The 23,090-nt window shown below is 39.2% G+C and overlaps 2 protein-coding genes and 1 long non-coding RNA gene across 3 annotated transcripts; 1 reads left to right on the forward strand and 2 right to left on the reverse strand.

Annotated features, from left to right (window-relative positions):
- Positions 1-930: 930 nt before the first annotated feature.
- Positions 931-4,968, forward strand: aldoab (aldolase a, fructose-bisphosphate, b). Its single transcript, XM_062442005.1, has 7 exons — positions 931-1,070; positions 2,316-2,434; positions 2,737-3,003; positions 3,095-3,255; positions 3,772-4,030; positions 4,168-4,367; positions 4,524-4,968. Exons 2-7 carry the CDS (start codon positions 2,323-2,325, stop codon positions 4,614-4,616), a joined length of 1,092 nt encoding a protein of 363 aa, XP_062297989.1. The 5' UTR covers positions 931-1,070; positions 2,316-2,322; the 3' UTR covers positions 4,617-4,968.
- A 99-nt stretch (positions 4,969-5,067) lies between these two features.
- LOC134003875 (tryptase-like) lies at positions 5,068-13,444 on the reverse strand. The gene is made up of 6 exons (XM_062443224.1): positions 13,390-13,444; positions 11,560-11,574; positions 11,220-11,379; positions 7,366-7,634; positions 6,813-6,961; positions 5,068-6,511 (listed from the first exon to the last, which is right to left on the reverse strand). Exons 1-6 carry the CDS (start codon positions 13,442-13,444, stop codon positions 6,170-6,172), a joined length of 990 nt encoding a protein of 329 aa, XP_062299208.1. The 3' UTR covers positions 5,068-6,169.
- A 6,000-nt stretch (positions 13,445-19,444) lies between these two features.
- Positions 19,445-20,104, reverse strand: LOC134002943 (uncharacterized). Its single transcript, XR_009927618.1, has 3 exons — positions 19,967-20,104; positions 19,755-19,800; positions 19,445-19,523 (listed from the first exon to the last, which is right to left on the reverse strand). It is a non-coding gene; the product is annotated as an uncharacterized LOC134002943 (long non-coding RNA).
- Positions 20,105-23,090: the final 2,986 nt, after the last annotated feature.

Genomic DNA, 23,090 nt, shown 5'->3' on the forward strand with positions numbered 1-23,090 from the left:
AAAGATTTTTTCTTATCACATCTCAGCACATGTTCTTATTTGGTTCACAGCCTGTCTTCAGGAAGTGATTTTTTTTTCCTGCTACTGCTCACCGTTGACTAAATGTACTATTGTCACCACAACCCATAAAACCCCCAATGCTTTCTGTAGTGCAAAATTTCACATCCCTCACATGGTGCTACTTGTGCTTTCTGCTAAACTATCTCAGTGAGAAAATTAAACTGATATATAAGGTGTTGTGCAACTTGATGGTGTGCATGTGCAACCTTTGCAAAGTTCGCCTGTTGACCCTTTCCTGTCGAGCAAAGAGGATTGAGAAAGGTCATCAAAAGGTCAAGGATCAGCATGCTGCGTTGATGTCTGGATTGGATTTCTAAGGGCAGGTTAGCAGTGTTGTCACATGCTCTGTAAGCCTCTGTGTGAGTGTGTGTACGTGCATGCTGCTAGTACATGCTATAAGTTATCTTCCTCTACGTTTTCATATGACCTCTGGGTGCTGAGATGCTCGTCACTGCTGATACAGCAAATTTTAAACTAAATGACACATGAATATCTTTATGCTATAAAATCTGTCCCTCTATCTATCACAACATGAAGCTGAAAAAATGCTTAAACTAAAATCTACTGGGTGCTGGTATTTTCATGGAAAATTAATCATTTTTTAGGGGAAGCTGATATTAAAGTTAATTCCCATATTCAAATATTTCTGGGAAATATTTTCTATCCATGTACCCATCTATCTATTTTGTGCTATACTTCATTTTCTTCACATTTCTTACCCTATATCTTTCATCATTTGAGTCCTACTCTATTGCTTTCTATGTCAGTCACTGAAACCCTCTTTGCCCTTTCACTGGCTGCTCACTAGCACGTTACTCCAGCCCCAGTGTTTTTGAATGTCACGAGCCGTCTCTGGTTGCGTCCTGTTCTTTTTATAGCAGGGCAGCTGAAATGTGAGGGGTCACAATGGGAGGATAAATACAAGGGCCAGCGGGCTGAAGAGTTGTCGCAGACGAAGGCCAGATATCTTCCATCTCTCTCTTCTCCCAGCTCTCCTCCAAACCTCAAAGGTAAAAGAATTGAAACACTTGGTTGGCAAATGCATAACTTAAGTTGACTTTTGAGCTACTTTTTGAATTTGTTCATAGCATAAGGTGCATGAGATGTATGTTTTCACTAGAGGTTAAAATCTCCACCTATTTTCAAAACTCAAGCAAAGTTTTGGTTAGTGCAGATGCTAGATCTAAGTGAGAGAGTGATATGAGTGTCACATTTAACCCAAAGACACATTGCCTCTCATTTCCTTCTGATTCACTAAAATAGACTAAAATATTACAATATATTTTCACTAATACTTTCACTGTGCACTAGTGAATTGCTTCACTTGCCCTTCTTATCCACTCCAAGCATGAACATGCTTCTTCAGCATTATGTCTTACACAAAAAGTGCATTACTTGAAGTTGCTACAACCTTCCTTTATCTTATGCAAAGTTTCCACTGAACTGTTTCTGAGTGAGCAGTGTTGACTCAGTGGTTTGACCAAAGTGCTTGTCTAAATTGGTTCAGGCTAGCTAGTTATATTTCTGTATACGTGACTTGTGAACAGTGGGCTTTAAATTTGCACCGTTCACTTTTATGTTCTTGCTTAGCAATAGTGCTTCTATTGCCTTACAGTAGTACAGAAAGTATATTTAGTTCAGCCTGTAGATAGGGGAGGCACAGCTAGGGAAAGAGATTGAAGGAGGGGGGTAGAAAAGGAATGCAATAGAAGAGCAGGGGAGGGAAGGGGGCCATGAAGAGGAAGGGATGGGTCAGGGATAAGAGGCTAGAAAATGGAATAGGTCAACCACATGCTTGTCATGATTTTGTAAGAGGCTCAGATATATGCAGGGTGGGGCAGAGGAGGGTGGAGCAGTCTCTGACACTGGATCCCTGTGCCATTGCATATTGTGCCTGGGGAATGGTGTAAAACCCCAGCACATGAAGTGCCTTATGTTGCAGTTATAGCTGCAACAACTGCAGTCACACCATCAATATGCCAGCTGTTATGATTTTTTTTACATAGACAGGAAGGAGTAAAACCATACTTACATACTGACAGTCAGACTCTCATATCACCACTTCCTTCACAGTTAACCAAATGTTTTGTACTGACAGGTTCCCATGCATTCAGATGAATCAAAACCTCAAATGTCAAGCTTTGCAGTTTGCATGTTGTTGAACTTTTATCACTACTCCTCTGAACCCTGAGTATTCCCTATTAAAAATGATTCCTATTAATCTCATCCTTTGTCTTCCTCCTCCTTCTCCACAGAATCAAGATGCCTCACGCTTTCCCTTTCCTCACTCCTGAGCAGAAGAAGGAGCTCAGCGATATCGCTCACAAGATTGTGGCTCCCGGCAAGGGAATCCTCGCCGCTGATGAGTCCACTGGTAAATTAATTATCTTTGTTAGTAGAAAGAAATAACACTCAGTCATTCACCTGAAAAGGAAGTGTAACAATTTGTTAAGTGTCAAAATTCTAGTGATCAGGAAATCATTCAAAGTCTGGGTGAACACAATTAGAATATGACTATGAGTAGCTAAAATGTACATCTGTCAGAACTATTGACTGAGCTACAGTGTTCTCATATTGACGAGAAATTAAAACTTTGAATTCCTCACACAAATGTATCATGTCAACCCACTGTTGAATCCAGTTTTCATCTATCTTATCTGTCTCCACAACCTGCAGGCAGCGTGGCCAAGCGCTTCCAGAGCATCAACGCTGAGAACACTGAGGAGAACAGGAGGCTGTACCGCCAGCTCCTCTTCACCGCTGATGACCGCGTCAAGCCATGCATTGGTGGTGTCATCCTCTTCCACGAGACCATGTACCAGAAGACCGATGATGGCAAGACCTTCCCCGCATTCCTCAAAGAAAGAGGCATGGTGGTGGGCATCAAGGTTGACAAAGGTGTTGTCCCTCTGGCCGGAACCAACGGCGAGACAACAACCCAGGGTAAGCCGAGAGCAGATTAAGACATAACTAGAACAACATCTTTTATTGCCTTTGCCTAACTAATCCATTGTGTCCTCTCCTTTCTGCACAGGTCTCGATGGACTGTATGAGCGCTGTGCCCAGTACAAGAAGGATGGTGCTGACTTTGCCAAGTGGCGCTCTGTGCTGAAGATCACTTCCACCACTCCCTCTAGACTGGCTATCATTGAGAACGCCAATGTCCTGGCCCGTTATGCCAGCATCTGCCAGATGGTAAGTAACACACATAATGAAATCAGTGTGGTCTTCTTTAGGACTACATGTTAAAATTAGTTGAAAAAATGATTTGTTGATAGTCCCAAAAGCTATATCACCTTCTATTACATACACTTAGTATATCATGAAAAAAGCAGCATCAGAACCCACTCAGTACCTGCATGGGTTCTGTGGTCTCTATGAAGTTTCAAAACCTCAGCACAAGACACCAGAGTTTTATGTTTTGCACTATTGAAAGAGATTTAATTTTTCTCTGTGACTTTTGCATAGAAAAGTCAATATACTGCAGATAATGATGCTGATTCACAATAGAACTCCAAATAATCTTCTTATTCATAAATAAATCATATTAGTGTTATGTATTTCTATTGTAAATTGAGATCAAATTAGGGAGCTTGATGTGGAAGAAATATTCAGTAATATGTAGGCCTACAGTATGTCTTCACTATGGTTCTTATTTTTAGCATCTTATCAACTTGCTTGTGTTGCTAACACAATTCTTGCCTTCCTCAGCATGGCATCGTCCCCATTATTGAGCCAGAGATCCTCCCCGATGGTGATCACGACCTGAAGCGCACCCAGTATGTTACTGAGAAGGTGCTGGCTGCTGTCTACAAGGCTCTGTCCGACCACCATGTCTACCTGGAGGGCACCCTGCTCAAGCCCAACATGGTTACTGCTGGACACTCTTGCTCACACAAGTACACCAACCAGGAGATTGCCATGGCAACTGTCACCGCCCTGCGCCGCACTGTGCCCCCTGCAGTCACTGGTGAGCTGGATGCACATAATGTTCTCTTGTTGACATGTACACAAATCATATAAAAAATTGAATTCTTCATTGCGTTTGACATTTAATCAAATGCCTAAAGTGGTGCATTACTAAACTCTTACACTCTTCCTTTGTAGGAGTCACCTTCCTGTCTGGTGGCCAGAGTGAGGAGGAGGCCTCCGTCAACCTGAATGCCATGAACATCTGCCCTCTGCACAGGCCCTGGGCCCTGACCTTCTCATACGGCCGTGCCCTGCAGGCCTCTGCCCTCAAAGCCTGGTGCGGCAAGAAGGAGAATGGCAAGGCATGCCAGGAGGAGTACATTAAGAGAGCTCTGGTATGTGTAAATATGAATAAAATGTTAATATAGCAAAGTATGTTAAGTTATGGTAATGCAGGTGATATCATAGATTTTTGCACAGTTTTGCCTCAAACTAAGTGGTACAGTATTATATTATGCATTCAATAATTCTGTCCTTTTTTCCTCTCACAGGCCAACCACCTGGCCAGCCAGGGCAAATATGTGGCCTCTGGAGCCAGCGCTGCTGGTGGAGATTCTCTGTTCGTCGCTAACCACGCTTATTAAGCATGGAGATTCACCATTTTCCTTCCCCCCACCTTCCCCCTATTATTACATCAACTATGGAAAATACCTGTGAAACTGTCTTTCTGCTATTGAACAACAGCACTTAAACAGCATCTTGGTACAAAGTGAAAGAGAGAGATGGAGATAAAAAATAAGAAAAAGCCTTCCTTTTCGGTTGTTGCTGCAGCAAGGAGAAACTGAAAAAATGTTCTGCCTCCATTCCCTTACCTTTTATTTTTAAACACCTTTTCCCCACACTGTTCAACAACTTGTACTATTTTTCCTTGGTCTGATTCCACCAAATGCAGTATATGATATATACTGTTACCATTGAATAAAGTATATATCCTAACATGTTGGTTTACTTCGTTTTTGAGTCATTGCAACAGTCACAAACCAGCCATTGTAGCCTGAAAACACTATACTCTGAGAGTGCACAAAAAGAAAAAACACAAAATCTCATTTATAAAAGTAAAGTACTTTTTCCTCCTCATGAATACATTATAAGCAAACAATAGTATTTAATTGAAGAACAAGAACAACAGGGACACTATAAGAACTTAAATTACAGTTAGCTGTTTTCCAAAATCTGTTGTTATAAGTTTCATGTTAGCAAATAATGTCCTCCATTAGCAAATAAAGTACATGGATGATTCCTTACATTTAAAATTAGACTTTTTGTTACATTGAGATGAAAAATTATACACAACAGTTGGCCTGAGTTGCTTAACTGAGCATGAAATAGCATGTAATTTATTGTTGTAGACAGTATGGGGTTATTTAAAAAGGAAATAGCAGTGTGGTTAGGAACAGGCAATGTCAGGTGGTTGATTCTTGATTTTGAGATAGGGTTACTTGTCGACATGCTGAATGGACTTTTTGCTATGTCTATTTATGTATACCATTGGAGGTTTGCAGTGTTTTAACTAGGCCTCCATTAATATCAGGTCATTACACAGTCTGAACCTTATGTTATGCATTTAATGTTCTTCATTGACTCCATTCCCACAGAGATCCATAACAACAATCTTCATCTTATAATGTTGAACTTAATTTGTATTATAAGTATAAAAATAACATCATCATTCCACATTAAGTAAACATCCCAAATATTTCAAACAGCTGATAAACCTTGCTCACGCCTACCTGTTACTTTCATCTTTGAAATCTGAAAAATCATTTAAGAACAGGGTTTGCAGGAAAGGGTGGACTTGTACGGTGCTTATTAGAAGATACCGTACAAGTCCTATACATCTCTTTCCACCACCAGATCTACCACAGTATACCCATAACCATAACCAGCTCAGTGTCTGCATGTTTCCCAGTAAGTGGCAGGAGAAACTTTTTAGCAAGTGCAATTTCTGTCAAGGTACATTACTACCCATTCACTCATTGGCAAGAAAAAATGATTCATACATGTAAATTAAGTATAAAAAACCTTTCAAACTTGTACTTCACCTTTATCAGCTGTCAGCAACTTCTTACCGTCTTGCAACAGTAATGTGACCTGAGATAACAGTGTAGCTTGTGCAAGTTGTTGATGTAAAACTGTGCTACAAAGCAAAAATGTGTTGCAAGAACAAGAAAGACAGTAAAATGACAAAAAATGAAAGTGCAGTTGAAGAAGCTGATGCATTGGTGGATGGACTTGGCGGTGTTGTGGTTCCATTTCTGAGACACACAAAGCTGCTGTCTTGGTCAGTGCCACTGGAGGTGAATGTTACAAAATTAACCCTCGCCCCTGCCACTTGATCTGTGATCCATGTCTGGTACTCAGATACTCGAGCGTAGACCTCAGGAAAAGTAGCCAGGGCACAAGGTATTCCAAAACTGGTAATGCCCGCCTGGATCCATTTTGAGCCTTGTCTGCATTGCAAAGGTCCACCTGAGTCCCCCTGAAAGGACAGACAAAACACAACCTGTTGATACTGCTGGTAACTTGCACAGAATAAGACTTGTAAAACACATATTCTCACTTACAAATCATTTTAATAGCAAAATATAACAGATTTGGTCTTGTTATCTCCGATGGATACATGGACAGACCAGAACATAAAACCAGAGAACTATTTTAACTGCATGTACTAGTATATAGGAGTTTCTTCTTGTGTTCTGGGAATGTCAAAGGGAAAGGGAAACCCCTCAAGAAAAGTAAGTCCTCCTACTTAAAATATTACAATGGTTTATTATTTTAACCTGACATGCTCCTTTGTTCTCTTGACCAGCACAAATCATGTTGTTTGTGATGTTTGCAGATGGTACTGGGATGTAGTTGCAACTGCACTGCTTGTTTCCAATCACAGGAATCTGAACCTCCTGCAGTGTCTCGAAAGCTCCCAACGGCTCTGTGAGAGAATGGTGGAAATCCTTTAATCATCCATGTTTAGAAATTCCCACATTTTATTCATCACAAGATTTGTGTCTTACAAATAAAATGATAAAAACACATAATTATGACAAAATTGATTCCATTGCTCTGCTTTTTTAACAGTGACACATGTTGCAAGACAGCTCACTATTTATTTCCCCCTTTTTTTGCATATATTTGAGGATATCTTTTTTTGGGAGGGCTGGATTGGATTTTATGTGACAGAGCAGCCTGTACAGACTTGCCAAAAAGTCAGTGGAGGAAGATGGGTTTGGTTGTTGAAAGATTAAATGTTAGGAAGAAACTTAATTCAACATATCAGCTAAACAACAACACATTTTAAAAGGGGACATTAACAAATATAATAGACAGGATACTCACCATCATTTCCACGTCTACCCCAGCCTGTGGCCCAGCAATTGGTGGAGTTGTGGAACTGGCTGGGGTTACCTGCTAGGCAGACAGGTCTGATGTAGTCTGTGAAAGTGACAGCGCTGCTCAGCTTCATTAGAGCAATGTCATTGTTAAGCGTGGTGTTGCTGTAGTCAGGATGGACGATGATCTGGGATACAGTGCGCTTCACCTCGTGAACATTAGGGCTAGTCTGATTCAGTCTCCCAAAGTAAAGACTCCATGCACGAGGTACATTTCTAGATTTTTAAAAAAGACATTCATGTATGAAATCTGTCAGTGAGTGCTGATTACATCTTTTGCCTAAATTCAAATCATATTTCTGTATTTACCCAGTCCATAATACGCACAAATGAAACATGCTTTTTGATTAAAAATAACAAAAAAACATTGTGGTCCAGTCAACCATTGTGTTTTCAAGGAAAGGGACAATGCAGCAATTACATGTTCACTGAGTTAGATAAACAATGAATGTGCCTGGATTGCTGAGTGTTTAATTGAATTCCAGTCAAACCATTATAGGCGAATCACAAAAACCCTGAGTTTAGTTGGCCATGCTTGGTCTGCTTGAGACAGCCTGAGTTTACTGAGTAATTTGTAGACTCCAGAATTGTGTAAGCTTAACAATGCAGAAGTGCCTGCTCAGACACAGAACAAGTGAGGTCAGGTATTGGTCATATGTGAAGGTGAATCATAGTGGCCATGCTGAAACAAGCACACCCTCTGTGTACATTTTCCAAAGAATTTGCGTAGTGTATCGTTTTCAAGTTTTTCATACTATATTTGGGCAGGTCACCAATAGCATCAAATTTCAAATTGTAGCGTGGTGGTGTAGCGTGGTGGTGTAGCCTAGTGGCTTGGCCGTGAATTTCAGTTCCCTAATTTAGTACAAGTCAACAAATATCGAAAATGCAAGAGTCTGAGCTCTAACCATGATCTAGAACAAGAAACACACATGATCTGAGGCAACGTGTACACTTAACTAAGTTCTAATTTCAGGTTGAGTCAGACTCAAATTGCTACCAGTTGTGGGTCTGTGCAGAACAAACTCAACGAAAATAATGAGGTCAGAGCAGCATTGTGTATTCTGCGAGCAGCAGTTGGTTTCGGATCGCTGAGAAACCCCCACTGACACAGTTCATTGCTTTTTCTCACATCTTTGATCTTTAATGCATGTTCCAAGTGTCAGTGTTTGTTCATTATTAAAAGTGCTCCAATTTTTTTTATCACAGCTGTTTTGTGATTGTTGATTTTACACCAGAAGAAATACATTTACTCAAGGTAACTGTCAATTACTGTTGGGACAACCTATTATTTATTGTGTATATTTACTAAATGTACTGCTGTCTTCAACCTCAACAGGCGGTGTGTTTAGCTTGCTTCATAGGACTTGTGAGGACAGACAAGCACCAAAGACATGCTGGGTACAGATTTTCTTTCCATAAGACTCTGAACATTGAATTATAGACATTTACATGTGTGCTCTTTTCGTGTGTTGCTACCATGACAAAACATGCTGATGTTCTAGGAGAGAAAGACTCCTGGACTCCTAGTCCCCTATAATACTGAGTTGTATTTTAGCAACTATAAAGAGGCTTTTTTTCTTAACCACAGGGTTTCCCATCTGGTACTGAGCTAGGCAATACTGTAGGTGCAAATAACGGACTGTCTGTCTGTTCCAGTCAGATTCAGGACTGCAGTTATTTAACTGCTTTAACACTGTCAAATTTGATCTATTTTGACGTTTGACAGCTGTAAAAACACCCCAAATGTTGTTATTTTACTCTGAAATTTGATTACTTTAACATAATGCACAAAAATGAAAATCTTTTAGAGTGTTATAATTTTGTATAGGTGCTATAAATGTTTGTCTACTAAGGCTGTTCTGGGTCATATTTAACATGTATCTATTGACATGGCTTTTTGGGAAGATAGTTATGATGATTTCTTTGTATGATGTAGCAGTGAAGACATGACCGTAGCTACCATTGAGGACACCGAGGTCATGTCCTCGGTATTGTTTTCTTGAAGTTTCGTTTAATTGTGAAGTGAAAATTACGGAGCCCGTAAAGGATCATGCAATATATTTTTAATGTTGAGTGAATCGAGCGCACGTTTTATTAACTTGTTCACACGATTTAATAAAACATGAGCACATTTAATTAACTCGTGTGCACGTTTTATTAACTCGTGTGAACGTTTTATTAAATTGTGGCCACAATATAGCTATAACGTGCCCACAAAATACTAATACGTGCGCACGAAATACTAATTAATAATATTAATATCATTCCTGGACAGCTGGGTAAGCAAATCGAGCGCACCTTCTCTAGAACCTGCAATAGCCTACTTCCGGACCAAATTCTGTTCACAGTTTCAGCTTGAAATCATCTTAAAACGTGCCTTTCCCCCTGATCATCTCCTTTGAAAGTATAGCATCATGTGTGTCAGACTCTCAGCTGAGGGAATACATAGGTTATATGAACCGCAGCGTTTAATGATGCCACCGGACCGGTATCACGATGCCAAGGGAACCTATAGCCTATCAGTGATCAGAATCTAGTTTGTATTGATTTGCAGGTTGTTGTTGCTCTGACTGAACTACTGAATGTGTCTAGTGTTCTCTGGACATTTGTCCTTCAATAAAATCACAGAAGATTAAAAGTTCACTATATTATTGATCAGTCTGACGAAATGTGCTATAATTCCTTTAAACCAGTGCACCGAGCACCCAGAAATGATATAATATAATCAGTATTTCGTGCGCACGTTATAGCCTACTTATTTCGTGGCCACGAATTAGTATCTCGTGGCCACGAATTAGTATTTCGTGCGCACGTTATAGCTATATTGTGGCCACAATTTTTTTTTTTTTTTTTACCATGATCCTTTACGGGCTCCGTAGAAAATAGCCGACGAGACGATTATCCTTGCATCAACGGACCGTCATGTGACACGTACTTGAAGATTCCGCTGCCATGTCAAAACGAAAGTATCCGGCTATAGCCAGCGGTGGAGTGAAGCCTTGAAATCGCCAGATATATGTTGTCTACATGTGTGAATTGGACTTGACCCGATTTTTTTCAAACTGTTCATTCATTGGATGAGCCCTTTTCTCCCTTTCCCAGCAGGCCGTGCTCCATTCCACATTTTAAGAACAAACAAAGAAAATAATATATTGCAGTTATAATTTTTACATATACAACCATGGAAGTTGTAGAATACTGAAATAGGAGTTGATTTAAGTTGCAAAATTGGAAATGATAAGAAAGAACTGGACCACAAGAATGACCATGACTGAGAAATGCACAGCAAGAAAGCAGTATAAATACATCATGGATTAAAGCAAAAAGTCATAAGTTGTGGTTTTGTTTTTGACCTCGGTGTTTGAAAAATCCTGGCTACGGCCTGATGTCTCTAATGGTTATACAATAAACCCCACAGTTCCAAAAGTTCTTGTAATTTTCAGTTCCAATAAAATACTTTTGAATAATTATTGCTATGTTATATTTTCATGTCTTAGGTCAAATGAAACATTAATCAAGGTTTAATCACCAATTTATTGATCAGTCAGATCGGCTGTTGATGCATTCTTGATAGATCTGTGGTTCAAATTTGGTATAGACACTTTTTATGGGGGGATTCTTAGACCTGGTCAAAATTGACCCAGAACATACTGAGAGGGTGTAGAATATGAACAGTATGTAAGGGTTAAACAGACATATCCATGTTGGGTTCAGGAGAGAGGTGTCAGCACAAGAAATTAAATGAGAACAAAAGAGAAAAATAGCAGGTTATTTGAAGGTTTTATGAATTTGTCTTACGTTATGATGCAGTGGGCTGCCGTGAGTACCCACTGGTCACTGATTAGGGTCCCTCCACAGATATGATAACTGATGTGCATGCTGACCTGCCAGGGCCATGATCCAACTGTGGCATTGTCACCACCCACTATCTTGGTGTTCAGAGGTGCCATTCCACAATCTTAGAGAAGATAAATGACTGTCAGTTAATTCACATAGAGATTGATGTGTGGAGCTAAAACTGTTTCTCATTCATAGCTGTGGTTAGGTTAGGGGTCACTTTAACTGGGTTAGTACTTTCATAGATTCAGTGATTCACTAGATCGTTAGAATTATATCAAAATATATCAAATGCACTTACCCTGAGCTTCCGACCCTGTAGGAGAGAGGAATGAAAGGTTTACTTTCATCTGTATCTCAATATGTTGTGTGTTATTATTTGAACCAGCATTATGTGTTAGAAATGTGTACCTTCAGCCACAAGATGGCACTAGAGTTCAAGCTGTGAGCTGTACACACAATTCTGTGCAGAATTCCCAGAATACTTTTGGTTTCATTTTAATTGTCAGAAAAATGGCTTTAGACATTCTCAGAGAGGCCCCAAGACTTTTTCAAAGTGCTGTCCATCACTACAATATTTGGTTTGGCACATTAAAGTTGAGTTTAAAACATAAATGATGTGGAGCTTTGTTGGAAAACTATGCTGGTATTTCAGGAATGCAAGAGACTTCAACAGACTGCCGGCCACTGATAGGTCAGAAAAGTTGTCGCTGGAAGAGTCTTGAGCCGTCCCACACAAGACTCAAACCCAGCATTTTTAAATACCGGCAACAGCGTTACTGTCATTCGGCAATTTTCTTGCTTTGTGTGTGACAAAAAGGCACATACAGCAGCAATTACACCATCGCCTCCATCTCCATGTCGCCCCATGTTTATGTGTTTTGTGTCGAAAGTACCTACTTAACGTGGGCGGGGTCGTCATAGCATGGCAGTTTCGCGCAGCCGTGCTATGACGACCCCGCCCATGTTAAGTAGGTACTTTTTTTTGTAATGGAAAAGGTTGTTCCTGGAACCGTACCAAGTCGAGTTGAGCCGAGTAGTGCTAGAACTGTATAGTGGAAAAGCGCCATATTATTTTAAGTTAATATGTCACAGTACAGTGAGGGTACCGCACCAGCAGCTGAACATATCAAATTTCAAGCATTACCTTCAGAAGAGTACACTTAACCTTATGTGTCTGGTTGTAATACATGATATAAATATGCTAAATTGAAAGGCAAGAGGTGGAAATGTCCTGTTTTGAACCTTGACACTATCTAAACTGGAAGGCAGATGCTGATGTAATCCACCTCCGCACCCAAATGGAAACCAGTGTTTACTATACACCCGAAGGCTGTCTCATGATTGTGTTGTTTTGGTAACTGAAGTAATGCTTTTGTACCTCTTCCTAATACTCTTTAAGTAACTTAGACTAATTTGTACTAATGTTCACAGTTGAAGACTGTAACATTTAATTGACAATTCTTAAATATACATTCTCAGTTTTCATAATTAATAAATCAAGAGAGAACAATATTAATTGGAAATAAATTGGGGTCTCCTGTAAAATAAGATAAAAAACAGGTTCTAATTAATAAATGGGAGATGAAGCAGAAAAGTCAAAGAAAACCATCCAAAAAGGAATATTTGCCAATAATTACAAAATGTTTCTATATTTGAATTGAGGGTAGAATAGAGGATACTGTATTGTAGTAAAAACTGTAATTGTGATTTGTGATATTGGGCTATATAAATAAAAATGGACCTTACTTGGCTGGTTTAAAAAAATTCTGTAAGTCATATTTACTGTAATTATAAATAATTAGTGATCACTCTTTATAATACACTTGTCATTCAATAAACCTCATAAAGCTTATATTCACATCATATTTACAGGTGTTTCTCATATTCTGTAGTGTCCTAAAAAGAAAGAAAAATGTTTGACAGACATTTCAACATATTACAATCTAGAGTAACACAAGCACTGACTTCATCCTCAAAAATAACCAGAGAGTTGACACTTCCAAAACAGAAACTAAAAGCTTCAAAACAGAGGATTTATTGTACGGCTGATGTGTAGTATTATATTTATATTTTATATGTAGCAATATATTGTATAGGTGTACCTAATAGATTAAGAGTAAAAGCTCACCTTGTCCAGTGAGAACTACACACATCAAGAGTGTCCATGCATTCCAGAGTGCCATACTGTCCTGTCCCCAGCCTTTGATCTTCCCCAAGTGCAGAGCACTGCTTTGTGTGTCCTTTTTGTTCCATGCTGCATGCTGAGCTACCACACCTTATTCAAACCTGTTTTTCTTGATACCTTTGACATAAAGAATGATGCCGTCCAATCCACTAAAGAAAAAGAGTAATGAACAGAAAGTGTGTGTGGCTTTCTATAATGTATTACATAACTAATAACCAGCCAATAGTTATTCGTCTCCTTATTCTTATTGGTAAGAAACAGTTGGTACCAGTTTTTACTACAAGATGCAGCTCGTAAAACATTCTCAATGTTTCTGGTTATTGTGCAACATCCAAGACAAGTCACATCATTTGTGCCACCTGTGATGCAATTTTTGGTATTATTGTTTTACTTTATGGAAATTGTGTATTGCATCAGTGTATTTTTGTGAGCTTCTGACTGATTAATTTTCTTCTTTGGATTTCCCATTTGATTATAACCTGCTTAAATACCTGATTACAGTCGCAGATGGCAGGACATACTGTAGGTTGAATGCATCCTTTGGTTTTCTTTAGGATTGAGGTTACACATCTCTGGACTGAAAATGTTATTCTTTACATCCTGAATAATGAAATTGTGAGAAGAACATCTGAGGTCTGATCCCATTCTGTAAATGATCTTTTGAGCAAGACCCATGTGTTTTCATCACTGCAAATACCCTACATTGTCTTACCTGACAAACCAGTAGGTGAAAGTGAAAATGTGTAATCATTGAGCAGTATCAGTCTATTTAACCATAGTGTCATAACATTGATTCAACGCATTCCTAAATCATGAAAACATCAATCAACCTCCAATGAAAGGAACAAGAGTGTCAGAAAAATAAAAATAAGGCATTGAATCAGAAAGAGGTGAGTGTGTGTGTGTGTGTGAGAGAGAGAGAGAGAGAGAGAGAGAGAGAGAGAGAGAGAGAGAGAGAGGAGAGAGAGAGAGAGAGGAGAGAGAAGAGAGAGAGAGAGAGAGAGAGAGAGAGAGAGAGAGAGAGAGAGAGAGAGAGAGAGAGAGAGAGAGAGAGAGAGAGAGAGAGAGAGAGAGAGAGAGAGAGAGAGAGAGAGTTAAATGGAAAACATTCATCACCTTTTAAAACTCCTTTTGCGTCTCAGGCAAATGTGACTCCAGATTGGCACTGATGACCTTTCTCCTTCTCTACAATGCCACCCCTCTGCCCTGCCCTCTGCTCAATAATATTAAGGCCCTTTCATTGCACACATTTAAAGACACAATGGTCACATTAAAGCCTCCATTAAGTCTTTCAGATCTTATGTGTGCCAGATTTCTGGAGAGGTTTTAACAATGTTGGTCCCACAATTTTATCTATTGTAAATAGCTCTCTGTTACAGTGGAGTACCACTGGTCAAGAAACCTACAGTCATCCCTACCAATTTAAACAATTTTAGGCCCATTTCTCATTTACAATTTTTATCAAAAGTTTTAAAGAAGATATAATATATAATTATAATTTTTTTCTTTTTTGAAGAATTATGATATTTTGACAAATTTCAATCAGTTTTCCCTGCACGTCAGCACCAAAAATGCTCTTGTCAAAGTGACAAACAGCCTTTTACTTACAGCTGATGCTGGTGATTGTTTGATTTTTCTTCATTTGAGTTCTACATTTGAAACTGTGGGAAACTCTATCCTATTGGATTGCCTTGAAAAGTGGGTTGGCATCGGGAACATGACTTTAGACTGGTGTAAATACTTGCTTAGTAGTCATAGGAAATGCCTTTTCTTCTGTGGCCTCACTGACCTGTGGTGTTCCATCCTTGGTCCCTTGTAGTTCTGCTTCCACTGGGATGTATCATACATAAACACAAAATCCAGTACCTCTGTTATGTAGATGACAGTGTGGTCGTATAGTATATGGTCAAAATAAAGTGCTGGATGTGTGAAAACCTTCTCCAGTTAACCAAAAACTAATCAGAAATAATTCTCTTTGGTTCCCCAAAGTACATCCCTATTTTACTGAAACATCTTGGATCCCTGTCTACAGATATCAAACCTGCAGCCTGAAAGTTAGATTAAATATTTGACTGGGACCTTTACAACCATTGTTCAATCATGTTTTTATCAATTAAGGTCCTGATCTCGAGAAGGTCATTCATGCTTTTATTTAATCTCGGATAGATCACTGTAATTACATCACAGCTGCTCACCTTTTAACAAATACAAGAATACAAGGTCACGTCAGCATGTTTTAGACTCTCTTCAACAGTTACCAGTAAGTTTTAGGATTGATTTTAAGATTTTACGGGTCATATTCAAAGCACAAGCTCCTGGCTACATCGCTGAATTGCTGCTCCCCTGTGAGTCAGCACTCAACCTTAGATCCTCAGGCAGGGCTGAAATGATAAGTGAATGAATAATTAAATCAATGAATGACCTTTATTTTCATTCTACACAAGTATAAGTGCATGGCTTTTCTTGATGTAGTTCAAATGAAATAAATAAATGCTGTACCAGAAAACAGCATAAACAGCTAAACTTTTACAAAAATCAGGATTGTGCAAGTGCATTAAAAGAAAAAAGCACTTGTTAAATTTACAGAGATTGAATGTTGTATTAACCCAGTGGTTGATTTTTACCGTTTTGTGTCCCCATTCATCAAGACTGGTCCAAAACTGCTGACTCTGCTGTTGAAGATATTTCTGTTCAACTGCTCCTTCTCTGACTGCATTTCATGTTGGCTCTATTTCAATGTCCGTTTGTTTTTCCTGTTGTTTCAATATTGTCCTCTGACAATGCAGAAAATGTATCCACAAATGAAGGATTTCTTCATTGACCACATCTGGATGTCCACTGAGTTACCCATCTCCTTAGCATAACTCATTTTATTTCCATTTATTGGTATTTAAAACAAGGACAGTATATTAGCACTGTTAATTTTGATCGGTTGTCCCTGGGTGTGTATACAACACACAAACCTGTATGACAGACCAATACATATTTATTTTCAACCTTTTTGTTTGTTTGTTTTAAACCAATTAAACACTATTTGTAGGGATAGCATTCCACTGTTTGGATTCTTCAATTGTAAAAGTTGTTTGACCAAATTTTGTAAAGCAATGTGTTATAGAACAGTTTCCCCTTGTTAATGATCTCGTTTGTCTTATTTCATTATGAACTCCCATCTGATTCATGCTTTGCAATTTCTTCAGTTGACATTGTAGTCAAAAGTGATTAGGCTTGTGGGGGTTTCCTCTTGTACCATTTTTCATTGGGTATCACACACTGAATGTGGTACACAAAATAATCGATTTTTCAATCAGTGTTTTCCTTTAGAGACATATTATAAAATCTTTATTTGGGTGCATAACAGTAGAGAAAATTACAACAGCTAATATTTCACACTGAAGAGCCTCTTAACATAAAAGAACAAAAACAAAACAATTTAGTTAAATCAGTAAAGCAGTGTTAAATATTAGCGTTATCATCCATTTATTGACAAGTTGGCGGGGGGTTTTTTAAAGAAAAAAGAAAAAAAATTAAAAATTAAAAATTAAATTTAAATTAATGACTTTTTTTTTTTTTTAATATATTAACTCCAGGATTATACTGTTATTAATATCAGCATTCTTCCTCTTGTTTCTTGTATTGTAGCAGCTCTGGAAAATAAAAAAAGGGAAAAATGCATTAATACCCACAATATATTTTACAATGTTAGATTACTCTAGACTCAAGCTATAGCAACATTGCCTTCATAGCCAAACCTCTGTATACCTGCTGATATATTACATAACAGTATTACTGTTGCTGAAAGACATTAACACAGCATTATTCTGCACAGACCTGATAGTCCAACAACATGATCCTAGATAAAATAGCTCTGATGTTTTAATTACAAAGTCCAACTATTCTCATATGTTCTCATTATTGAGGTGACTATTTGATGAGTGGCACAGAACAGATCATGAGTCTTTTCAAAGCCACATCATTGCAGCATTTTTTTTCCAAATAATTTGCAATCAATAAGATCAATCCACAATAACTAGACATACCTTCTTTCAGTCTCTGTATTTGCTGTTCCAGCACAATGCAGTTGGCACAACCTGCAATACAATTGTATTAATTACATTACTGAGAAGAAATCAATCTTAATTTTGTATTAACTGTGCATCAAACTTTAACTGGTCTCTACACTTTTGTGTTTACTTTTCATTGATGTTACTTGGGTAATGTCATTATGTCAGTTTATATATTAGGACACAGTTTGACTCATAGATATGTTCATCTTATCATGATTTAAATAAATGACACTGCCATTTAGGGTATGTTAGGTTTGTGTCACTTCACTGACAAGCATAACTGATCAAAACTTTTGCAGCATCAGAAAACATGAAAAGCCTTTGTTTAGTTGTTACTTATAGTTAGTTCTTGTCTCAAAAGAACTTGCAGCAGTCGTAGCAGAGCTGCTCTCGTCAAGGACTGTACTTAAACATCTTGAGACATCACTTGAAAATTGTGCTGGTAAATGGCTGCTAAACAAAACATTACATGTATAAAATGAATAAGATTAAATTAAATTTCAACAAGAAAGAGGTCTGATTCAGGAAAAAGTGTCCTGCTTTCACAAACCTAAAGACAGACACATAACTACAAGATGTTAAAATGCAGATTGTACTGTACATGGAGCCTATAAAAGCCCAGCTACAGAATACATTTTGGATAGACCTGGCCTTTACCGTTCATTTTGGTATCTCAACATTACTAACTTACCATGGCCCTGGGTCTTTGCTAGCATAACTCTCTGGCTAGTTACAGGTCGTTTCAGGTTTTTGGCTCCACTGGCAGCATCACAGGATGTTGAGTTTTCAGCAGTGCTGGCCGGCACTGCAGCATCTGAAAAAGTCAGAAAGTAAAGGTTACTGAATTCACTGGCCCCATTAAACCCTCCAGTGGTATAAAACATATATTTTGACATCAGTCTGGCTTAAATGTTTTACATAACAATATGGTTAAATCCAAACCTACCATCTCTTTGGGTTTTAGATGGCAAAGCTCTCTGACCAGTTGTAGGCGGTTTCAGGTATTTGGATCTGTTTGCAGCGTTAGAAGATGTGGAAGATTCAGCACAACCAGACGACAGGGGAGCATCTAAAAGGATGAGATAAAAAGCCGGAGGACACTTTCAGCTGCAAGGTGCAAGAGCAGCTCAGTCATGTATCTTTCATTTAGCTTTTATGGATATAATAACCACAGATGTCTTAAAAACAAAAGAAAAGCTCAATAACATCAGCCATTCTGAATGATTACATTGTTCCTTTGCAGTGTTTGGGGGTAAAAAAACAAAAGTATTAAAAACGCTCAGTATGTACCTGTCTTCTTCTTCTTTGCAGTTGGCAAAGGTTCACCTCTGGTTAAGAGGTGCTTCTTTGTCTGTGAAGACTTTGTCACAGGGATTGTAGCTGTTTGTGTGGTAAGAAAAAAAAAAGCAGATGCAGTACATTCAGTTTAATTAGTATGCATGTCAGACAAGCCTAATAGGTGAATCATTCCCCAGTGCAGACAACAGATCCCAAAAACTCCCAGGTCCTCAAGCCTTAATTTGACTTTATTCTTTACAAAAAAAATACATGAAAAGATCATTATCACTTTCATAATATGAAGCCAGTTAGCTTAGCTTAGCATAAAGATGTTAAGAAAATAAAGTAACCAAAATATTGAACTAGGAAATGGGTAAACAAAGTGATGTAGCTTCACAACAGTAGTCTCAATTTGTTTTGTGAGCCTTTTCTTTTCTATTTCATTATTATTGGGGCTCAATAAGACAACTACATATAAATACCACACATATGTACATCCGGGCCCAATTAGACGTCTGGGCACTGTATTTGCAACTAAAAGACCAGAGTTAACAGTCAAAACAGAATGCCTGACTGTGTGTGTACCTGTAGGTCCACGGAGTTTGTCAGCACTTGAGGAGGCTAGTGTGTTGCTTCTGGTTGATGGTGGCCTGAGACCTGGTGCAGATCTCTGGATGCCTGACTGTATGCCGCCCATATGTGTTTTCCGCAAGGCAGAATTAGGCAGCTTGGATCCTAATGATCATACAGAGGGAAGACAAGACTGTGGATTGCTGATACTGTGTTCATGCAGCATTGTACTTAACCTCAGAAAAAATAAATAAATATTTTGTTTTTACAGATTTAAAAAAAAAAACCCCACTTAACTAAAACCGTTGTCTAAAAATAACATTAAACTAATTTTTAATTCCTTCAAATGTCCTCACAATCTACCAACCCTTTTCTAAAAACAAGCACACAGCCTACCTGTTGTTGCAGCACGTAAGTTGTAGGAGCTTGAAACTCCTGAAGCCTTAAATACACAAAAACAAGGTCACATATACGTTATCAATACATTCGGGACAATGCTAATGTCAGAGTTATTTCAATCTATGTCATGAACTAACAGATACTCTTAACATTGTGTACAATCAGTAAATAGGGAAACAAAAAAAAAAAGAGTAAACTTTTCAACATACCTCCCGGGGTGTATCAGAAGCAGCCGTATTTCTCAAAGCTTCAACTTGAGTTCTTTGTCTCGTCATCAGCAGACCTGACGGCTCAAACCGTCCTGGAAGTAAGGAGGCTGGCTTGTATTTCAACAGCTGCGATGCTTTCGTGTTGGGCAACAGGGATTTTACAGCAGGCTGCCTCAAGAACGTCTTCCGGTCACACACAATGTTCGATGGCACCTGACCGACTGGCTTACTAGGACCGTCCCTGTACAGTTTTTTCTGCGCCGCTTTTGCTTTGCCCTCATCCCGTTCAACATTAAAGTTGACAGTTTTGCAGTTAGTCATTGGGGTTGAAGTAATCAAATAGTCCGACTTTAAATCTAGGGTGTCGTCCAAATTGAATGCATTTGCTTTGTTGTTGTCCAGGTGCATGCTTTGATGGCCCAGAGAGTCCGAAAATCCATCTGCCATAGGAAGACCTGATGATGAGTGATCCTCGGTCTCACACGGACCGGCTCCTGATGCTGCCTCTACTGCAGGATCCACTTCAAAGGTGCTCTCAGCAGGGTCAACCATCTTGGCATTAGTGTCTGTACTGGCTGGTGTCCCGCTATGGTTTGACAACTCAGGAGAGTGGACTTCAGACTTTTTGTCCTTTGGGCTAGTGGTTGTATTACAGACCTCGGGAGGACAGGACTTATCTAAAGTGTTCTGGTGGCTGTCACTTGAGCTGGTTTCTGACAAAGTTATTGTGCCATTCTGTTTAGGAAGAGGTTTACTGTCGAAAGTGTTATTCTGGAGGCAAAAGGTTGTAGCAGCAGCTGCTTCCCCTAAAATGGTATTACCACTGGATTTTTGAAGAGAATGCCTATCGAAAGTGGCGTTCCTCACATCACTGGAATCACTTGCATTTGCAGATGCGCAATACTGGTTCATATCGCAGGAAGGTTTGGGGGTGTTTTTAGAGACTGAACCAGCCTGACCTGTAGCCTCACTCTGCGCTGTGGGACTGCTAACATTTGACAGGGGAAGATCCAGTGTCTTATTTTGAAGGTAGGACATTTGAGCAGTAGTGTTTAAATCGGTGGAGGCGCTCAGCAGGGAGAGCTGGAGAGTGGTAAATGTGCTGTTCACAGATCCAGCTGTTTTTATGATTGGCTGTACCACCTTGCTGGACAGTGCAGTTTCATGGCTCGTAAGCAGCTCGTCATCGTTTTCTTCTACAGGGTCAACAGGGAGGTCACAGGTGACATTTTTTGAACTGGTATTACACTGCATATCAGAAGTAGAGATCTGTGACGCAGCACACTGAGCAGACATGTCACCAGAGGAGTTTATGTCACGGGTATCATTAGCCGGATGGGGATCAAGTGTGTCCTCGACTGGTGTTTGAATCTTCCCCACGTTTTGTCCACTGAGCTCCAGTGAAGGACGACTGTTTTCAAAGACACTGTCCATAGAAATATCCCGAGTTACTTCTAAGAAAGGTTTCACTGCGTTTTCCCCTGCACACTTATCAGATTGTTCACTAAACGAGCTTATGGTGTTGCCATTAAGAGTGCTTGACAACTCTTCACTGGAAATTTGAATCCTTTCCAATCTGCCAGTCTCTGCCATGATTTGTCCACTGAGCTCTGAGGACAGTTTGCTGTTTTTCAAACTATCCACATGTGAAATATCCTGGGTGACCTCCAAGGAGGATATTTCCCCTCCTGGCAACAGAAATGAACTTATCTCCCACTTTGAGGTTAAAGTAGAACTCATCTTAGAGTTTGGATTCATATCAGCAACCTGCTCTGGCTTCCTGACCAACTCCCTTGCAGATACTGGCGTCACAGGCACACTGCCAGGAGGCACCAATCCATTACTAGTCAGCTCCATTGAAGACTCAGATGTGACATCAAGGAGAGTGATTTCTGGGAAGTATTCCTCATCCAGCCAGTGTGCACGAGTGTCCGTGGCAGCGACTGACCGCCCTGAATGGCTGCTGGAGAAATCTGAGTTGGGATGTTGGCTGGTACTTCTGGTTGATTTTTGACAATTTGCTGTGGCGTTGCCAGAGGGAAAAAAAGACTGACGAGGATTGTTTCCATGTTTTAAAGGTTCTGCAGATGGGCGTTTCTTGCCAGCAAGTTTTTCATTTATACGATATATATCATACCAGCATTTTAAAGTCGGTGTAAGAGTAGACTGGAGACCGATGATGGGTGAGATGACTCCACTCTTGCTTCTTGCTGGAGTTGCAAAGGTATGCATGTCAGAGAGAGGCTTGTTTTCTCCAAATGGCGGAGTAGAGGAATATCCTTCCACATCTAGTCCTTGGACCTTGGGTTTTGAAGTCCCAGCTGCAGCGATGGCTCCAGGTGGAATATTTTCTCGGCCTTCGTCAGCCTCATGAATCTGCGCTGTTTCCTCATCGGCCATGCTAGACTATTTCTTGTGCTTTCATACAAAGGTAATTGTGTCTATGCTTTTTTGAGACACAGCACAATACTTAAGGCTCTTTGGCAAATATTTGTTCAGATGTTCTCAGATTGTCAGTCACTGCAGCCTGTGAATGAAATGATTTAATTAATGAAAAACACATTTACTCTTACATTAATAGATCATGTAAACTTACATTGGTTAAATATGTCACTTTGGTTGCCAGCTCTGAGATTTAAATGTCTCGACAACCCCAAGGCATCTGACTTATTTTCTTATTGGTTGCTTGGGATCTAGGAAGTGTTTCATTTGGAGAAATGGCTAACACCTCAAATTGGTGTGAATAAATAGGGGTCTGAGCATTTATCCTCTCTCCACTCTGAGTAGCTGGGTTTGTTTGGTCTTGGGTCATTTAGTTTTTGTTGTTTTTGTCTTACACCTACACACATTCACACACTTCAAACATTACTGATGAACTGATATACATACTTTAGTTTATTAAATACATTTATTTTTCTTAGTTTAAAAAGTCATGTGTGGTGTCCATATTTTGTAACAACCTGGCTAAAACATAGGACAAAATATGGAGACCACATATGACTTTTTAAACTAGGAAAAATTAAATGTATTTAAATAAACTAACTTAAGTATCACTTTCATCGCTAGTGTTTGAAGTGTATGGGTGTGTGAATGTGTGTAGGTGTAATACAAAAACAATTCAATA

The sequence above is a fragment of the Scomber scombrus genome, chromosome 21 (genome assembly GCF_963691925.1).
Source record: "Scomber scombrus chromosome 21, fScoSco1.1, whole genome shotgun sequence".
Taxonomy (NCBI): domain Eukaryota; kingdom Metazoa; phylum Chordata; class Actinopteri; order Scombriformes; family Scombridae; genus Scomber; species Scomber scombrus.